General features: G+C 43.0%; 1 protein-coding gene across 3 annotated transcripts in view; it reads right to left on the reverse strand.

Annotated features, from left to right (window-relative positions):
• LOC135907637 (A disintegrin and metalloproteinase with thrombospondin motifs 5-like) overlaps positions 1 to 21,760 on the reverse strand; it is a 109,056-nt gene that overhangs the window by 78,373 nt on the left and 8,923 nt on the right. The window contains exons 1-4 of one of the 3 annotated variants that reach the window (XM_070527168.1): positions 18,847 to 19,033; positions 17,933 to 18,105; positions 5,253 to 5,342; positions 428 to 551 (exon numbers count right to left, since the gene is read on the reverse strand). In XM_070527168.1, coding sequence (XP_070383269.1) covers positions 428 to 551; positions 5,253 to 5,342; positions 17,933 to 18,105; positions 18,847 to 18,946 — 487 coding nt within the window. In that variant the 5' untranslated portion in view covers positions 18,947 to 19,033. Of the gene's footprint in view, positions 1 to 427; positions 552 to 5,252; positions 5,343 to 17,932; positions 18,106 to 18,846; positions 19,034 to 21,760 lie in introns of those variants that run through there. The other 2 variants (XM_070527170.1, XM_070527169.1) reach the window with 2 other exon arrangements.

A 21,760-nucleotide genomic window follows, 5' to 3' on the forward strand; every position in this document is an offset into this window, starting at 1 on the left:
TTAAACTTCGAAAAAAATCCGGTGTTCTTCAGCTTAGGTAAATTGCGTTTCCCAGGAAACGTCCGAGCACCGCGCATGACAATCCAAGAAAATCGCTCGTCATTTTAGAAAACAAGGGCTTAATTTCCATCCAGCAAGACGTATTGGTCTGAGGCACATTTTTTCTTGTAAACTACTCCCTATTTGGCAGTTAGTCTCCTATAAAGACAATCGGAATGGCGTTGTGGTCCATTCCGGGAGCGTATTGCGTTCACTTTAAAAGCTGCTGCTTAAGAGACGCGTCAACATCAAATGCGCACAAGATTTCTGCAGTCACGTAAAATGTACCTGAACTAATTCTGCAATGCTTGATTTGAAAAAAAAAACGAACCCACATAAGTTACATTAGCATTTCAAGAAAACTGAGCAAGAATTCTCTCTTGCATACCATTCATCCCGCTTTGAATGGGACCATCACTAGTTTCGTAAAGAACGTGTGGAGCACGTCCTTCCACATTTCTCGTCCCTCCTCTCAATGGCCTTATTCGCAGTCCTGGTCCGATAACACCTTCCTGTAAATTGTTAAAATTTGCACACATGTAGGACTCGTCAAAAGTGAATTTGTAAAGCATATCCTGAATGGTGTTGGTGGATAAGAGACCTTTGAGTACCCAGCAAAATAAAAAGACCTTACGAAAGAATAGTTCCCTAATGGGCTCATACTTCGATTTGACAGGACGCAATCAAAACGGCGCATTGCTTATGACCCATCCAAATAAGTGCCTGCTGATTTCCCTAAAGCACCGTACAATACTTAACACGCCCGAACCAGTGCCCACTTTTGCGCCTACTTTTTCGTAATTCGTGGATATGTTCCAATGCAGGATCACTTCTATTACAGAAGAAGCCTGCTGCGAAGGCGAAAAAAATAGGGTCTTATGAAATGGCACGAGTAATGCAAATGTAGAGTAAAATGCCAAATTTATAGATGTACGTCTACGCAATGCTTTTCAATATATATATATATATATATATATATATATATATATATATATATATATATATATATATATATATATGTGTGTGTGTGTGTACTTTCGTTGACACCATTAAATCAGATACCAGCCACCTTTTGCAATGTGTATTTGAACCACATACTGGCACTCCAGCGCCTAATATGTCCTGCCACATTTTAGCCCAGGTCCGCAGCGTTCTACGCCTACTGCTTCTAAGCAAACAATTGAAACTTTGAAGTAAAGTGTTTTTGCCCACCCTCCTGCGGTCGGCATGACTGCATTGCTCTGTTGGGTCGGCCACTGTATCGGCGCACATACTAGTGGATTTATATGGCGAGATGATATGGTGTACAATGTGCAAAGACAAGTGAACTGATTAATTGAACCCCTATATTCTAGTCGACAAAGTAGCGTCAGTAAGTATGCCTGTATTATACTTGACAAAAATGCAAGTTGCCACACAAAATCTGGGTAATATGAGCACAAAGGTACACTCACATATTTATCTAACCAACACTCGCGTGTTGACATCAGAACGCGACATATTTATTGGTTTCGTTCATTTACTTAACTTTCTTTAATTAGCCATTTCTGCCACTGAGGGGTCGGCTTGCTCCTATAGCCAATCCTCCACAACGGGTATGCCCCATTCTGTATTGCAGGTACAGAATTCTTATACGTTGCTTGATATGTGTCGTACTTTTTTGTACATACACACGCCATCCCCTTTCCTCCCCGAGAAGCGTCAGACATCGCCTTCATCTTTTGGTCATCTCTGCGTGCATTTCTACCACTGTGCATCTGCCTGACTCGGCGTTCGCGTTTAGGCGTCGGTTTTAAGCCGCGCAATGCATAAACGTAATATTTGCTCGAGAATAGATGTTACGTGTGTGGAGGATAAACATAAGCACTGCTTGTGATTTCGCGTTGCATGCGAAGAAAGTAAATGAAATAATACGCCTAACCATTAGCTGTAAATCATTTATTTAGCCGCTTCGCTTTTCGTATACGTATTCCACCATGTGCATTTTATCTTCATTTTCTCGAAATAGTTGAACTCTCTTTCCGCGTTTAGTTGGACATCTTGGTCACATATACCCAGCATGCAATAGTGTCTTGCCATGGAGAGAAAATTTCTTTCTAATGCGCCATTCGTTTGTGCTATTGAATTGTTTTAGGTAAACAAAAGGTTCGCACTGGTTATGCACCCTGTACAGTTTTTCCGAGAATCTTAATAAAGAGTTTGCAGAAATTTTCTTTGGTTGTATATATATATATATATATAATGAATCTATGGCTTCTTGCCCCCTCCCCCTCAAAATAATATGCACTTCGAATATTTGTGGCCCAAAACGTGCACCTGTCATGTCTGCTCTTTCTTCTTTTTGCCCACATGTTTACTATTCTTTTTGCACTCCAAGCCAAGTATGCAGTCTCACAAACTCGCCCAAATTCTATCTCTTAAAGGCATAAACTCTGCTTGTACGAAATTTATAAGTATAAGTAGTAAGAAATGTTTTTGTAAGTACAAAACAGTGATTGTGTTGCGGATCTAAAATCAGATGACCTCTGAACAATACAGCTCATCAAAACGTGGTATCGTAGAAGAGATATATGAGTAGCATCTGTAAAATAAAACTGCATATCCAACGCACTTGTAGCAATAAAGGTTAAACGAGCTTGTTGATGCGTCGTAAAAAGTGTAAATCGAGGAAGGTACATACATAAAGAAACCATAAATGAAATATACAAGTGCAGATGCACACTACGCTTTGCTAATTACGCAGGTGAAAGGCATGTTGGAGTCCACACCACACAAAACGTTCGTGAAGCCATTAAAGCATGCCTTGATGCATATTTTATTTCGATGTGTGAAGCTGCTTATTTCAAATTAAATAACGTGTAATCTGATTTATTGGTTAGGCGCCACACATGTCACAAAGTTAGCCCCACGTACGCGCAGCCACAAATGTTTGAATATCTTTAGGCGTTCTATGTACTTATGTCAGACTATCAAAGGCCTATTACAAGAACTGTCCAGGATTGAGCACATTTCATTTCATCTAAGGATGTGGTAGGGGAAATATACAAAAAATGCGTAATCGAAGAAACAGTTTGTTGTAATGGGCTATTCCATCAATGCGTCTATGTGCGGAAGACATACCTACAAGCCGGCATTACCTGTACAAGTTTTATGTCGTGATGTTATGTTTGAATAGGCAGAATAGATAGAATAAAGGGACGCTCGCAGGCGCAACCTCGTTGGTAAAAATTCCCTACCGCATATATCCCCATTATTTTCTACGTGACGAAGTTGTTTGACCTCCTGATTACTTGTCTCGTTTAGGTCATTCTCATAAAGTTGGTATTCTGTCATGCAGGAATATTGTTTTTTCTCCTGTCATTCTTGCAACACATGGATGCAAAACGTGGAATAATTGTCCTGCACACATTGCTGCCAGAGTAAACCATGATAATTTCAAGACTTCTTTGGCTAGTATTTCATAACGCTGCCACTTACGCTATATACCAATTTAACTCTTTATTTTATTTGTTCTTTTGCCAAATATCTGCCTATGCAATTTTAGCCAACATTGCATACTCAAAAACATTTGATGAACATTGCTTTATTGCTTCTTCGTTATTTTTCTTTGTACTGTTTAATCACGCCCCACTGCGATGCCTGCGGCCGCTAGGGTATACCAAAAGAGGTATGTGGGCCCCGGAGATGCCTATGAGCACACATTACATCGGGATATATGTTAAAAAAGAAGGTGCTGGCGTTCAATAAAAGCACCTTACTCAACGAGTGTAGATTGTTGCGTCGCACGCAACTCGATGCCTGTGGAGATGTTAATCGATCCTATACCTTGAGCAGTAGCAAGTCTACGTTTTTCTTATACTGTACAGGTCTGTTTCTTTCTTAACGCGTCCTGCAATACTCGAAGTATCATAACTTCCTTCTTTGCTAAGAGCTTTATCTTGATGTTTCACAAGTTATGCAAAAAGAGCCAAGAAACAATCTATACAGATCAAGCACACATCTTTCAATCTAATTGAAGTGAACCTTATGTAAAGCGCCTAATTGTTGTTTTTTTACAAGTAATTTGCGATGCACAGAATTTCGTTTACTTACATCGCGTGTGACGTGAAATCGTAAGGAATGTTTCGGTTTATTCCCCACAAAACTTACAACCTTATTGCGCTGCGATTTTCACGTTTATGCATCACATATCGTTCCCAAGCTACGATGAAATGCGAACAGCTGCGCATGTCGATGCACAGTTTGAGAAGTTTATGAAGTGATATGATTTGTGAATAATAGCCGTGACACGTCTATAGAAAGAAGAGTGCGACATGAATATGTACCACAGTTAAGCAATTTATCCCTGGTGCCGCAATTGAGTGCACCAATTCTGGACACTCGGCCACTAATAGGCTCACTCATAGTGGCTCCTACCAAATGGCTAAATTGAAGAAAACCACGTAAATCAGTCTGTTGAATATAAAGCACTGCCATTAAGACGTTGGTGTTGGTTCCGGTGACTCTTGGCCAGGCAATATTTGCTTAGGAATAATTTATGAAATCACGTTTCATACAAAAAGAAAACGTGCGTTATTGGCAATACTTTATGGATGATGCTACGTCAGTAAGAAATCTACTGGAAAATAATTAGATTCAAAGTTATGTCCCGCACTACGTTGCCATTTTTCGTTGTCTCGTTGCTGCCTTATTTGGTTTTGGGTGCGCCGAGTAATAGTGTTAATAATGGTATATTATTGAACTATGAGCTGGCTAGAGAGAATGCTAAACTTTACAAAACTAGAACAATTACTGCCCGTCCTAGCTTAAAAGCGAGCTATTTATTCAGAGCAATTCGTCTAGAATTATTTGGGATAACGCCATTCTTGTTCATATTACCAAAAACGGTCTAGCCCCTTTACTACCTCTAATAGAAAAACATCAAACAGAGAAATTACAGTTCATCTTTCAGGTCATACTCTTCTTAGTAGAATTTACACTTGCAAAACATTTCTATCACGAGATCTATTACAGAATACTACAATACAGTCACCTATTTCTCATACTTTCATATGACTTCTCAGTGCGGACTTATCTGCACTGGCTATATATATATATGATGTTCAGTGGCGTTGTTGTTGTACGTGTAAAAATCATGCCACCACATTATAACTATCAGCTCGTGATGTAAATGCCCCACAATAACAACTGGAAAAGATAAAAGAATACCACACCACTTCGAGTCCATTGTCTTCAGATACCATAACAGAAGAGAAAGTACGAGGGTCATGGTACAGGTCTTCTTCTAGCAATTCGCCATCATGCTGCATGAAAACCACAAATATACCACAAAAGTATGTCATCAATCAGTTATCAGCGCGAAAGTTCAGTGCAGGAAAAGCACCATCAATACAGCAATCCACAGCACAATGAGACATGCAGAGATTGAAAGTGATTCTATTGCATCATATGCACAGGTGACCCTTCATGATACTGCTGAATATTCCTACTCGGACACACTATGCCCAGAAGACAATGGCCGTTTATGGGGTATAGTGTTTTTGAAGACTTTTGCACTTTATTTACAAAAGCATAGCAAGTTCTTTCTGAGCTGTGAGAAGTTCTTTGCCTGGGCATTCAGATGTACTAATTGTATAGTCTTTTAACCCAGCAGCCATAAGTGTCCACTGCAATATAACTAAGGTTCGAAAAGCGAAACTTTCCAATCAAAATGAACACGAAATATCGAACGATCAGGAGCTCTCTGTATCGAGTTGAATATAGGATATTTTATTAGTTGTGGCAAAGCGAAATATTAGGTTTCTGTTCAACCCGTTTGGTGACGAATGAGGCTTACACGGAGTTGTTTGAGATGTGTCTAATAAAGAACGTAATCCTAAGGAAAGCATAGGGGGAATTACGTAAGGTTTAAGACAAAACTTCAATACAATAAAAAAGGGGAAATGAATGCGAAATAAAAGATGACTAACGAACGGTGGGAGTGGTACCCTGAACAGCTGCCACTACCCTACTCGACACTGGCTAACACTTCCAAGGCCAGTTCAATAGTACACCTGCACAAACATTCAAGAAGGTTTCCGACAGGACTGTCGCCCCCATAGATCAATTAGCAGACCATCGCCCGCGTGATGCGGAAGATGTAGATATGGCTACCACATCTAACGGTCACCTTCTCGTCGACTTTCATTTCCTTTTTTCTGGTTATTTCTACGTGTCAATTAAAACGACAGATATTTCCTGTAGGCTTTCCTTAGCTTACGTGTTCGTTGGCATTATATGCGAAATAACCACGGTGCATTAGCTTACATTAGTTTACAGTATACGTGGTTTACGGTGAGACAAATGTCTTACATCTCTTTCGCGCATTACTTCTCACTGAGAAACGCGTCGTTTGGTATTCTGTTGGTAACGCTGGAACTTATTTGAGTGCGTAAAAAGAAAGGAAATTAAAGCACTTGAATTTTGCCCGCAGTAAGAATATTTACTTCTTCACCAATTTAACGCACTTACACAAAAGAATATTGTTGCATGGGATAGCATGGGATACCCCATCATATAAGCAACTCTCAATGAAAACATTAATGCGTTAGCATTCTTAAGCTACTTGTCGCACTTTCCGGGGGACATTTATGCATGTATCTGTGGATCTATGTATGTTTGTACATAACCATTTTCCGTTCTACCTAGGTCACTACCTCACGCTTCGGGATACTTACTAAGATAACAGGGTTGAAAACCAACTAACAGAGCAGAGCGAGAGAATGCTTTAATAAGTAAACGTAGCTTCGGAGAGGCGCCCTTATTCCAGAATGCCTTGAGCACGGGCAGCGTCGTCGGCCCTCGCGATCAGCCGTTGCTCATCCTCGAGGTCGGAGCTGACGAAGGCTCTCTCCCAAAGCTCGTTGGTATGATAAGGGTGTTGAGGTTTTAGTTTTGCCTGTCTGCAACCGCCTGCTTTATCCCTAAGTAAACCGGGTCCTCCGCAGCGGAGACAATTGTGTAGGAGCTATGAGGGGATTTCTGGTTGGTTGGGGGAACGTCTTGACTTATATAGCTCGGTGAAATCTCTCCTGCTCTCTCAGTAGTGACTTGTGTGGGGGAGGGTGAGTTCTGTTTAGCTTGTAATGTTGGGTGATGTCTTGGTTTGAGTCTAGAGGGTGCATGCGCTCGGACTCGGATTGCTCGGCGTCGGCTTGGTGGGTCAAATCTCAAGGCGCGTGGTTGGCACTCTCGTTGCCCGAAATTCCGTGGTGAGCTGGCACCCAGATTATCGTGACTGGTCTTCTTGGCAGAATTTGATCGATGATGTTGAGCGTGTTCGCGTGAGTACTGCCGCTAGTGATGCTGCGACCCCCTGTTGAGAGTGGGTCACTATGACATCAACTTCTGCTTGGGAGAATGGCAGCAATATCAGCAAATGGCAGCAAATGGCAGTGGGCAAGGCAGCACCCGAAGGATGCAGTCACGGCTAAACCTGTTCGTCTTTTTCATGCAGGTCTTTGCCTCGTGCATCGACACTGCTTCTTTTCATCCCGTCGACTGTCAGTGTGCTGCGCCGTGGAATGAACGACATCACCATGTGCCAGTGACGATGCTCTTCCATGCCAACACTGGATTTCGCAACGACACCGATGGCTGCTGCAATGAACGTTGTCGGCATTCGCCATGGCTATCCCAAGTAACATCGACATCATCAAATTTCATGGAAACCGCCCCTCAAGATTTCTTCGCCAGTGGGCAAGGCAGCACCCGAAGGATGCAGTCACGGCTAAACCTGTTCGTCTTTTTCATGCAGGTCTTTGCCTCGTGCATCGACACTGCTTCTTTTCATCCCGTCGACTGTCAGTGTGCTGCGCCGTGGAATGAACGACATCACCATGTGCCAGTGACGATGCTCTTCCATGCCAACACTGGATTTCGCAACGACACCGATGGCTGCTGCAATGAACGTTGTCGGCATTCGCCATGGCTATCCCAAGTAACATCGACATCATCAAATTTCATGGAAACCGCCCCTCAAGATTTCTTCGCCAGTGGGCAAGGCAGCACCCGAAGGATGCAGTCACGGCTAAACCTGTTCGTCTTTTTCATGCAGGTCTTTGCCTCGTGCATCGACACTGCTTCTTTTCATCCCGTCGACTGTCAGTGTGCTGCGCCGTGGAATGAACGACATCACCATGTGCCAGTGACGATGCTCTTCCATGCCAACACTGGATTTCGCAACGACACCGATGGCTGCTGCAATGAACGTTGTCGGCATTCGCCATGGCTATCCCAAGTAACATCGACATCATCAAATTTCATGGAAACCGCCCCTCAAGATTTCTTCGCCAGTGGGCAAGGCAGCACCCGAAGGATGCAGTCACGGCTAAACCTGTTCGTCTTTTTCATGCAGGTTAGTAGATATCGCAATTCCTGTGAATTTAAAAGCGATTCCCTCTGTTTGGTTGTGCTGCCTTGCCCAGGCGTCTTGCTTGAATGTTTTGCTGAGTGTTTTGACTCATTTTGTCTGCTTGCACTGTTGTTAAGCGGGGACGTTGAGCTTAATCCAGGCCCAGGGATAGCAGATCAACTCGAAGAAATTCTCCGAAATCAAAAAGCTTCTTCATGTGAACTAAAGGCTATCGGAGTTAAGCTAGACTCGCACATTACCTCGACAAACGTGAGATTGTCTTCCATTGAAGGTAAACTGGAAGTGCTTTCACAGACAGCTAAAAGGATGGAGACATGCGAGCAAACGCTTGTGGAACTAAACGAAGAGATTGCTTCACTAAGGAGAAATGTGGACAACATTGAAAATTATTCTCGACGAAACAATCTGCTCGTGTATGGGATTCAGGAGTCTGAAGCAGAGACGGTAAATAGTCTTAAGGAACATATTCTAACAGAAATTTTTGAACGTAAACTTGAAATAAAAGTAGAGAGCCTAGAAAGTTTACACCGCCTAGGAAGAAAAGCGGTAGGGAAAGCGCGTCCGGTGATTATAAGGTTTTTTGACTTCACTGAAAAAGCGGAACTTCTCAGAAATGCTTCGAAGCTGAAGGGAACTCAAACGTACATTTCGGAAGACTTCTCACCTAGGCTAAGAACAATTAGAAAGCTGCTCTGGGCTACTGCTAAAGATAAGGCGCCTGAGGATAAAGTGTACCTTAAGTATGATAAATTAGTCATTAACAAAGAGGTCTACGCGTGGGACGAAAAGAAAAATCAAAGGTTTAAAGTACCTGAAGCCGCTTCACGCGGTATTGATCACAGTTATGAGAGCGGTGTAACGCAAGCCTCACAACCAGGGAAAAATGCAGGTCGTCCGCGAAGGAAACGCGCCACTGCTTCTAGTACTTGACAAGCCACAGGTTCAGAATCACTGTCTTTTTTTTACGCACATGGTTCTTCGAATCAAGCGAAGCATAAACCACCATCGATTAATATTAATGCCGGTAGTTGTCGTGACGTCAAGACGACCCCATCGCCAGATACGTGCCAGTTACGTGTGATATCCCTGAATGCTAGAAGCATTGTTAACAAAATAGATAGCCTTGAAGTTCTGCTCATTTCTTACGATCCTCACCTACTGGTGATTTCCGAGACATGGTTACATAGCGGTATTCTTGATGAAGAAATTGTGCCACCGGACTACGTCATATACAGACGCGATCGCGGCTCACGTGGTGGAGGCGTTGCTGTGATTGCGAAACGTGCAGTAAGCGTAACGCTGCTTGAACAAATTGATCAGCATGAAAGTTTGTTGTTGCACGTTACTGCGCATGGTCTCACTTTTCTTCTTTGTGCTGTGTATCGTGCCCCTGATGCAGCGGATTCTTTCATGTATAGTTTATTTGACCGCTTACTGCCTTACCAAAACAGGAACTTAATTATTACCGGTGATTTTAATTTCCCTGCTATTGATTGGGATAAACCGTATTATGGCCTGTCTGCCTCATGTGATATTATTCTTGATCTGATGTTTTCTTTAAACCTTAAGCAAACCGTCCATGCATACACCAGAGAGACATCTGTCTTAGACCTTTTCTTTGTTAGTCAAACCTTTTTTGATGGAGTGCTTAGTGTTGAAGCTGGAATCTCGGACCATCGTCTCTTGTTCTTCTGTTGTGTTTCGTCAGTTGTTGCTGGGATGCGACCGATTAAAATGATCAAGGACTACGCACGCGCTGACGATAACGCAATCATCGACTCTTTACAATCACAGTTAGATAACCCTAGCAGCGATGACCTTCATAGTTTATGGCAGCACTTTAAGAATACAGTACAGTATACTATAGAACATTTTGTTCCCCTTAGAAAGGTTTGTATTAATCGCCGCAATCCTTGGATAAGTCGCGAAATTATTCAAATGAAACGTAAAGTAAGGCGCTGTAGGAAGAAAAAATTACCTTGTCCGCAACACTTCCAGGTTCTAAAAGAGGAACTTGCCTATAAGTTAAAACTAGCAAAGTCACGTTATTTTGACACGACGCTCCCCGAATTTATCAGAAGTGATCCCCAAAAATTTTGGAATTTCCTAGGTCGCAGGACTGACCACTTGACCAAAATTCAAGTTAATAACAGCGTTGTAACCGACTCCACGATCATAGCGCAAAGTTTTAACTCGTATTTTCAAAGCGTGTTCCTTGTGGAACGGGCAACCACAGCAAGAATTCCAGTTGAAGATCCTGGTGACGTACCAACTATCTCTGTGGACGGTGTTGTGTGTATGCTGCGTAAACTCGCAGATAAAAAATCCGCGGGTCCCGATGGGCTTCCAAATGCCTTTTTGAAGCGTTTTGCAGCACAGGTATCTGTTTTCTTAACGAGGATCTTTCAAGTCTCGTTACTATCGGGAGATGTACCGGAGGACTGGAGGATGGCCCGCGTTGTGCCAATTCTAAAAAAAGGGGACAAGCTAACCATTTCTAATTATCGGCCAATCTCAATCACTTCCTCTTGTTGCAAGCTGCTTGAACACATAGTATCGGGTTATCTTAACTCTTATCTTGCTGAAAATAACATTTTATCACCTGCACAACATGGCTTTCGGAAAGAAATGTCCACTGTGACACAGTTAGTTACAACAATTCATGATTTTTCTGTTGTGCTTGATAAATCGGGGCAGATTGATGTACTTATTTTAGATTTCCGCAAGGCATTTGACACAGTTCCCCACAGTAAACTTATTTATAAACTGGAAAGTATTGGCGTCCCTACTTACCTTGTTAATTGGATTAATGCTTATTTAAAACACAGGACACAGTACGTGGAGGTTAACGGTTGTAAATCTGAAGTGCTTCCAGTTACGTCAGGTGTACCCCAAGGAAGCGTTTTAGGCCCACTGCTATTCTTAATTTATATTAATGATTTGCCGGCTGCTATTTCCGAAAATGTCTCTGTCAAGCTTTTTGCAGATGACTGCATTCTCTTCAAGAGCATAAACGAGCGTAATGATCATTACCTCTTACAAAATTCACTATTAGCTGTTCATCAATGGTGCCTTAAATGGAATATGCAACTTAACCTAGATAAAACTGTCCTCTTGCGAATTTCGCGCAAAAAACAGGTTTCTCCTTTCTCTTACAGCCTTCTAAATCATTCTATTATGGAGGTCACACATCATAAATACTTAGGGGTTACAATAACAAACGATTTAACTTGGTCTGAGCATATTTCAGACATTTGTTCCTCATCATTTTCCAAGCTGTGCTTTCTGAGGCGGAAGCTTAGAGGCGCTCCAAGTAAGCTTAAACGTCTTGCATACATAACATTCATCAGATCAAAATTAGAGTACGCGTCGGTCTTATGGGACCCGTTCATAAAGAAGGACATTTACCAGCTTGAGATGGTGCAAAGGAAAGCGATTAGGTTTATTTATAACAAATACAGAAGGCTTGATTCACCTACGACACTAATGAAAACAAATAACATCCAACTACTTCAAGTACGTAGGAAAATGTCCCGTTTGTTGTTTTTGCATAACCTTTTAGCACATAAACTAAACATTTCGCATCCCACAGAACTTAAACAGTTATCGTCTAGACGAACACACCACACAGGAAGTCATTTACTGGAACCAATTTTTGCAAGAACTGAAACATTCAAACACAGTTTTTTTCCGAGGACCGTTTCCGACTGGAACTGTCTTCCAGGGGCCATCTTCCAGTCCGCTAATTTTGTTAAAGCTCTAGAAGAGCATTTGTTTGAGTGAATGAGAGCTGCATATGTGCGAAAGCATATATATATATGAATATGTACATGTGTATACATATTTTTCTGCTTGTCTGTTAGCGGCAATCTGTTAAACTGCCGTTCTTTCTTTTTATTTTTTGATGTTCCAGTGTATTTACATGCCTTGTATAGCCCCTCCTGCATGGGCCATAACTGTTGGCCTGCAGTATTCTGAAATAAATAAATAAATAAATAAATATGGCTGCTTGCTCGGGTTGGAGTGGATTGTTTATGGGGCATGGAATACTACTTCGATGTTATTTGTTCATGATTACGGTGGCTGCAGTGACTGCGCGTCCGGGATGAGACGGCGCATTCTTCTAGGATATAGGTGGTTGACTCCCCTGTTGCTTGCTTACGGCCCGGGCCTCTCTTCGCTGTGAATCGTGCACAGGGTGCATGTTGCGAGGTAGGGTAAGCACGGCTATGTTGCTCCCGATGGCACAGGGTAAGCTTACACTCTGAGGCGGTGAGTGACTCAGCGGGCAGATAGCTCCAGGCGTGAGAGGATAGACCTCCGCATTTCCGTATTCGCCATTCATGTCGCTCGATGTGCCTCGATCAGCCCCTCGGCCATATTGTGCCCTCCAAGCAGCATGTGTCGTACCAAGCAGGAGCAGGCGTTCTGTGGACTTACTTATCGGCCGATTCCTCACCTAGTTATATGAATTTCTGGTATTTTTGTCAATTTTTTTTAACTCCACTGCATTGAGTAGTGCGTATGGGATAGCGTAAGTTATTCGAGATTCCACGAAGCCTTGTGCAAGCCGAAGAGTGCCCGCCTGCCCCATGCCTCTTATCTTGGCTGCTATTCGCCGGATCACATGGGCAACATGGGCTGTTGTAGTCTGAAGCTTGCTCACTAATATTATGTTGGTGCGAACACACTGAAGAAAAAGACATCCTGAGTATCTGCACGCTTTGAGACAGTACGGTGGTGTGGCCCTACAGCTGTACGTTGATAGTGGGCGAGTCGGGTGCCGGCTTCTTTTGCGGTGAGACTAGGAGGAGTCGCTCTGAGCGTTCGGGGGCGCCGCTGAGGTCACGCGACTTAGAATAGTTGCTCACCACATGCGCCGCTTCTTGCAAGCGGCTCTCCACTGTCCCGACTGACCCTGTGTACGACCTGGTGGTAATGTCGTCCGCATATAGGCCATGCTTACGCGCGCATCAAGTTGGTTTGATGCGGATCCCATAAGGCCAGTTTGGGTTACTGAGTATGTGGTAATGTGTACATACATGCCGCACTTCAACCAACTTATTGCAAGCCGACATTCGGGACCGGGTTGGTAGCGCTCTTCGCGAAGAATCTCTTTGACGCTGACGTGGAGTACTGGGTATGGGTGGTCCTCTCTGTCTTAGCTGCTCTCGAATAAACCACTTTGATGCCAACTCGGGTCACTGGGCATGTACCAATATGTGTGCGCCGTTCTCAATGATCGTCTTTGACGCGAACTGCGGCAACCATAAATGTGCCGCTCTACAATCATGAAAAAGATCCCTTTGATTTCTCCAATGCATAACGGAATTGAACCACGTCGAAAGGCTTCCTCAAGAACAGCTACGCGTTGCACAAGCAGGCCGTGCCACAAACGCACTGGCTATGCGGCGCTTTTCAACGAAGCGTGTGAACAATTCTCATCGTTCTTAGGCATAGGCGCGCCACACTTCTCGTCTTGAAGGCCATGCGCGGACTCATCGGCAACGCCACCAGTTGGCACGGCGGATGCAGAAATAAGCGCGACAGAGGAGACTGTTTGTCGAATGGTGTGTTTCTCAACATCGCGCATACGGGCGCACCATGCACTTCACAGGGCACAGGCAAGATTGACGATGGCAGATAGAGGAGTTGAAATGCATTGCACGCCTATACATAACACGTTTTGGCGGTCACAATTCCTGTTGTCGCTATATTGGTTCAATGCTAACGCATTACCGCCGACCGTCATCGTGAGAAGGGTTCTGCCACAATTTTTTCACGAACATTTGCCCGACTTCATACACATATAGCACTACGATCGCCATAAACTAGCTTAGGTTACCATTCAAGAAATTGTCGAGCTGAACGCGTTGGGACATGTAAATTTTATCTCAATGGCTACCAGCTTTAGCTTGGCTCTAAAAAGCTATCAAACACAACACGGGCAAACCTAACCATCCTTACAGTAACAATGCAGCTTACTTTTAAGTTTTGTGTGCGTATAAACACATACAAAAATCTATGCTCAGAGTATATATTTCCATGTATTCTGTTCAACTTCTGTCAGCCACCTTTTTCCAAATACCTTTTACGCTTTCGGACGAATATATTGAATGAGGAGCCTACACGTTGGGACGAAATTAGCTTTTTTTGCAACATGTAAGCCTTGTCATGGTGCGTGAGCCACCCGCTCTTTATGAGTACGTGTACTTTGCAGTAATTTATATGTGCGTCTCACCAGGTATCGCGCACTTTATTCACGACCCGACTTCCTTACGTTACCACTAACTCTTTCTTAGGCTATGGTTAAAACATATCTAGACGGTGTTTTCTAGATGTTCATAGAAGGCACCTTCACTACGGACCACGCGAAGAAATGTATTTCTGTTACCACATTGTTTGCTCACTTTCCGCAACATTGCCTACAAAGCATCAAGCGATATACAGTTTGTTCATACTGTGTTAGGGTGTACAAGGCCTAAACAAAAGGAAAATATATAAAAAGGAATTGAAGCGGAGAGCCTGTTAATCGCCACGAAGCTTGATTAAAGCGGATATTTCGGATTATTTTTAAAGGTTCCAGTTAGCGGAAATACATTTAAACATCTACACCTGAATAAAAGAGTGGATAAATTGCCAAAACAGCTTTGTATTCAAAAACAAAATCAAAGTATTGACTTTCACTGGTATGCATGGTCACATAGGTGGTTTAAATGTCTTGCTGGTTACTTCTTAATTACAATGTGTCGATTCCCTTACATGTCAGCGTATATTTGCGCTTTGCGACTATGAGGATGCTAGAAAGACTTGACTTGCTCATGCAAGAGTTACCGTCTATGTGCAGCAGTCTTATTCTTTCTAGGAAGATTTTGCTTTCTTTCACTCTCGATAACATAGTGGCCCGTTAGGCTATCGTGAATCTTAGCGTAAGTGAGCGGGACTTGGGATTCTGTGCCTATTGTGCTGGTGGTAGAGGGCATTGCGTGATTTTTCCACATAGGTACACTTTTCTGCATTATCAAAACTTGTTAGCAAGCCAACTTCAGGGTGCTTAGAAAGCAATAGGCACTTCGTACCACTAAGCCACCCCCTTAATTATAGTAGCCATATTGTGCACACGAGCGCCAACTTGCAGCCTCTATTTCTTACAATGGCGGTGTGGCTTTCTACGCCCCTTCTATTTATTTTCCAGCCAGTATAATGATAACGGAGGAGCTTTACCCTGAAGAACGTAGTCATGTGGCCTGATCGATAAAACTTTCAAGCATCACGTGGCCTTAGGATTGTACTGACACGGCCTGAAGGCGCATGGACCTTACAGTCATCTTGGCCAGTTTAGCCTGAGCTAAGTCAAGCGGCAAAAGTCTTCGTGAGCGTGGACAGTATGTACAGCGCAGCAAATGTGTCGCTTAGAAAGTCAGGCTTTTACGCGTGTACTTCCTTGAAATGACACGCTGCAGTTCTTATGACCTGAGCGTGACTTTCTCTGAGCGACGCATCGGCATCACGTATTGTCAGCACTTACGGAAGAAAAAAAAAATTGCCATTTGAATCACCTTCCGATAAAATTGCCAACAACGCTACAGGCTCCTTGTTTCTTTTGGTGGCGTTAAGAAAATTTTTGTTGTCACGTGATGCAAAAAAAAAGTTTAGTCATGAGATCGCACGGCTATATGCAGCCCGAATCCCTCACTCTGGCATAGTATCAATAGTTAAAGTCCTCTCTGTAAAAGAAAATATTATGAGCGAGAAAAAAAAATCAAGCCGGTAGTGAAAATAGAGGGCCTCAAGTGACTTCGTATCTGGACATACTTGCCCACATCGTTAAGAACACGGCTAAATGGTAGAATTTACCTATTGATTTCCTGGCACAAACGAAACTGGCGTGATCGTTTGCGCACTTGCGAAACTGCGGAAGCGTTGCTTGAGTGAGAAAGTGTGCCAGACAGTAAGGCCTCTTTGCCATTGTCACGATGTGCGAGTTCTGATCACAAGAGGTATGCTATATTTTGCCCAAACACGTTACTCTGTGATTGACAGAGGCAGTGAACACGAGCATTGCTGCACATTTGCTTATGCACTGCGATTGGATCATGTACGATCCGAGTCGTTCTAACATGTGTAAAATCGGCCACCCTAAGAGGCGTTGACATGTGAGCTTAGAGGGGCATACAGCACCAAACACAAAGCAGACATTTGAATTAGCCATGTTCCTGCCGCTCTGGAAAACAGTAAGCTCATGGGTTCAATCTTATGGGACAATAAGCACGAGCTTTGTGAAATTCATTAGGCTAATAGTCGGCATAATTTTGGTGACGAAATGCATTTGCCTGCTTCCAACCTTGCATTTAAAAGAAGTATAATTTCTGCTCTGGTGTAACTTGGGTATGAGCGACTCCGTTCTGCCCAGAGCTTTCTTACCATAACTTTATGCCTTTTCATAACAACTACACTGCCATCGTAATCGCTTATCGTGGCGTCTCACAAGCAGCATAAAATTCAGACTTCCAGAGAATCAAATGCCTTCAGCCATCGGTACAGTCATCATCCTCGTGTAAACATTGCAGGATCGATGGTTGTATCGGTGATCTTTATTTACCCATGCGTTTACTATGCATACAAACTTCCTAATGTTAGCGTACCATCACACCTACAAATGTTGTACCGACTGTAGGTGCCGCTTCTTTTCCTCCTCCGCACCTACTATTTTACTACACCATACCATCACAAGGCCGATAACTCATTAAAAAGCCAAAAAGAACATAAGATACACCCACTTGCTTTGTCATCCCTACCGTTATTTTTTAGTCCCTAAACAGGTACCAAGAAAATCGATGAGTCCACATCCAGCCCTCCTCCTCGAACACAGTGCATCAAGTAACAATGACGTAGTTTTCATTAGGGGGTGCGGCACTGGCCACCGCATACGAGCGAGTGCATTTTTTCTTCCAGAGCTGCAAACAATGGTTGCTATTCGTAGCAAGCTGGGTGCCTTTGTACAACTTCACCTTTAAAATGGCGCTTAAGAAGAGGGCTGGACACAGAACAGCACCAAGCATGCTGAACTCTCTTCATCGCTGGCCGTACTCTCAAAAAACGTATTGTGCTAAAAACCAATTTCGGAAGAGCAGGTGCTAAGCTATCGGAATTTCGAAGGCTTTGCGAATTTGGTCGCAATATTTTCTGATATTCATCGGGAAAACAATGAGTAATGAAGCTGAGTGAGGATGATGGCAGTGTTTAGGGAATTCTTAAAAGCTGTTTTTTAACAACAGCCAAAGGCGAATTCGCTTTGCAGCTCTTTTTGCTAGTAGAATTGTCAATGTGTTGAGTTTGTGAAGTGAGCAATCGCTATGCTCTAGATTGTGTTCCGAATACGGTTTTAATTCTGTCCCTTTCGTTCTGTAGAGAAAAATAACACTTGAGAAATCACTGATATTTGCAAGATCATACAATAGAATAACGTCCTGAACTTACGTAAGTGTGCTTCATGATGCGATCTTCGTAAGTCCTGACGAGAAAGTTCTTGCTCAAAACAGAACTCTTTTCAAGGGTCAATGTAAGATCTTCGTTAATTCTTAGCACCTTAGCTCCATTGTCGCTCCGGCTTTCTAATAACTTTGGAAATACCACGCTTTTTCGCCCAGTAACTGAAAATAAAATATAGCGAAGAGTAAGGCTACGTGGTTCAGCACCAAACCAGAATGATTAGGCACATACGACTGATAAACTTCAAAACTAGTTTAATATTTTGATAACATACACATACCCTAACACTATAAATATTGTTATCACTTTCATATTACCAGTCACCAGAGACTCAATAAGGACGTTTGTTACTTTAACTATTCTCTCCCTAAAGCAGACCATATGCAAATAAGGCCAATGAGAAAAATTTAGCGGTATAATGCGCAAGTTTTGTGTGGAAGCCATACGCACTTATACATAATCATTACCGCTTATTTACTTACTGATACCGAATTACCGGAAGCTGGTTTTAAAGTAACTGATAATTTTTATTGGTAGGGGCTAAAAAGCAAACAGAAAATGAAAATATACCCGTATGACTGAAATATATATTGGACAAGTGCTGCTTATTTACATTTCTGCTGGAGCACACCATAACATAGGCATCTTATACTGGGTTTGTGATATCGCATCATGATATACAAAATATAGTGAAAACATTTATTTGGTTATTTGCTTTGGTTTTATAAGACCGATGTTTCATGAAAATTAATGCCTTCGTTAAGTGAGGTCAATACCTAGGCAATCGAACGGCGCGAAAATGCGAGTATATGGCAGCAGATGCTTCAATCCTCAAACTTATCAACAAAGTAAGCTAAATGACACATTGACGATCTAAAGCTCAGTGCATAATTTATACTCACGTGTGGCACAATCTGTTTCACGGGGATGCAGAAACATGTAAAGTAATAATTGTAATACAATCGTCATGCCCCGTTGTATAGACCGAAACATGAGCATCATTTCAGTGCCGGCGGTACATAGAATTAGCCAGGTGATCTCTCAGCGTGCTTGTCATCGAGCGGCACATGCGATTTCATTGATATTTAAGAGCACTGAAATGTTTCTCCGTACTCGTACATCGGGCCCTTTAAATGGTGCTGAACTGCACTTTTCGTATACGTATTGGGTATTGAACTTTGTCTGCGTACAAAATACGCCTCCCCACGTACGTCACGAACAGCAGAGGGCACATCTTTGCTTGACGCACGCGGTACATCGAAACGACTTACAGCAGGCTTTCTCCCCAGGTGTCATTTAGGTGTCTCCCGGAAATGTCTGAAAATTCGCAAACTTCTTCACGCGCGTCCTATTTAGTGGCGCGCTTTACATGCATTTTACGATGGTGCTTCTTTTTGAAACCATATGTGTAGCAGGCCATGGGCATGACCACTGCCTTCCATAGCTATGAGGAGAAGTTCTTGCTTCACTGACGCATTCAGAAATTCAGAAATTCTTGCTTCATTGGCATAATTCCGCAGAACGCAGAGACGTTAACCAGCAGATCTGCAGCCACATAGTATAGGTGGACGGCACGTTTGCCTGAAAAAAGCTGTAACTGCTGGAGTTCGACGACGAGCACCACTCGGTCCCAGGCCTTTTGAACCAAAGCCCTTGCGTCGGTGGTAAGAGTTAAACTTGTCACTACCGACCATGAAAAGGGGCAAATGAAACTGAGAAAGCTGTTTGCCGTTAACGCAAATAATTGACTGCGTAACCCGTACTTGCACCATCCTTATTAGATGTTTTTCCTGCGAACAAGGATCCCAGGGAAAAGAAGAAAGGAAAGGCGTGTCAGTGAGATTCCTTGCGTCCGTAAGCAACATTTGCGTGTTCGAGCTGGAATCGTAGGGGGCCGACGGGGAGTAATGGATCATCCGCTTCTCTTATTGAGCTCTGACTTCTCATAAGGGTGAAAGTGTTTTGCTTCACTTAATGTAGATCACATACTTCTTTCTACGACGCAAAAATGAAAACTACCAATTGTTGTCAGTTCCTGGATATATTCGACATTTTTGGGGGGCATCAAATTCCGCGATTCATGTCTCACTACAACGTCAGTAAGTCAAATGCTGGTGAAAGGCTATGGGATATGCCAAAATACCGAAGAATTCCATGAGTTGGTCCAGCTGCTCGTGAATTCTCTAGTGCACCAGCACGCAGATCCTAACTACGTCACAGGGAGTGGCAACTCAATATGATGGTTTGGATAAGGACTCTGAACTTATTAGAGCAAAAGAGCACGTATAAAGCGTTTCATGTATTCGAACTCTATCATACCATATTTCATTTGTGACTAGAAAAAGAAGCAACCGCTTGCTTTGCTTTCTATCGGTAGGCGGTTATCCTATAAGTTTATGAATGTTACATTTTTTTGTCTTTCATGAAGATTTCAATGCTCCAGTAAAGCTGAGCTGACCATGATCATATTGCGACGATGAGCAAGCTTACATTGCGCAGTGCCTAAAGTCTCACAGTAATTGGGCTGGCGTCAGCGTACATCAGTTTGCCAGTTACGGGGTGTTTAAATATACCTTTCATATAAGGAGGATATAATGAGCACTGTTGTTCTATCTCAGATGCATCTTTCCTGCAGCCCAATAGCTCTACAACTGTTGTTTCCATGTCGCAAGAAAGCGCTCAGCTTTTCCCTTCGCTACTCATTCCGCTTACTCTAAAGCCCCTGGCCTGAACTGCGTGTCGCAGTTTTGGGCAGTGCGCTACGAAGAACAGGGGCAAGCTACTGATTCGCTCACGAAAGCGTCATGAAATTTACATTGTGAAATATGCAATGGTAGGGGAAACACTATTTAGCAGTGATAGTGAGAAATTGCAAGTGCAGACTTTTTGTGTGGTGTTGGCGTTAAATTTTCACAAACACCTTATGCACACTAACACCTTTCAGTGCCGAAATGTTTAACTTATTGCATTTTATAGGGGTATCTGTATCATTGGTTGCGGATTTTGCAGGCAGTTGGTGACCCTTGCGACGTGTCTGATAGGCAGTTGATGCAGCGACCTGGCGTTAGCTGAAAGAAGAACACTGATTTGTGGACTCGGGCATAGTGACTTAGGGCACTGGCGATAGAATTCCCGGGCACAACAGAGCCCACCTGATGAAACCCCTGGGCAAGTGCAAACGTTCAATAGTCCATCACCGAACAGGAAGAAGGTGGTTGGGTTGTATTGCGATGTGTTTTTTTTCAGTTTCAGGGGTGGGGGCGTTCCCCTGACGCTCCTTGCGTATTTCTGCGTCGCCGTACATGCTGAAGGTACCATGTTTACATACCTTACCCTAAAATAAAGATCTTGCTGAGAAATCTTGCTAAAAATATTCATATCATAAGAAGCCAACAAGCACTGACCCAAAAGACAACATAGGGGAAGTTACGTATGCTTAATAAATGAAATAAAGAAACGATAAATTAAAAGAAATGAAAGTTAATGAAAAAAAACAACAACACGGAGGCCATAGCCGAGCCCGCGCTAAATGTCTGCATGAAATTGCACATTTCTGAGGTCCATAAATCCTGATGAGCACAAGCTTGAGCTTGATCAAGTATATTTACTATGGCGTAGCGAGCTCTCTCAAATGCGCCCATTCCGGTTCGGACGCAAAAGGCACTACTGATGTAAGCCCCTTTCAACGCCGCGCGGGAGGCTAAATTTAGCTCCTATTGTGTCGTGCTTGGTGAGACAAGGGTACCACAAGACTAATCGCTTCTTGTCTATATAAACGTTAGCAAATTCAAGGGGATTACCCTATTTACGCACTAC

Source organism: Dermacentor albipictus, chromosome 10, assembly GCF_038994185.2.
Source record: "Dermacentor albipictus isolate Rhodes 1998 colony chromosome 10, USDA_Dalb.pri_finalv2, whole genome shotgun sequence".
Lineage (NCBI taxonomy): Eukaryota > Metazoa > Arthropoda > Arachnida > Ixodida > Ixodidae > Dermacentor > Dermacentor albipictus.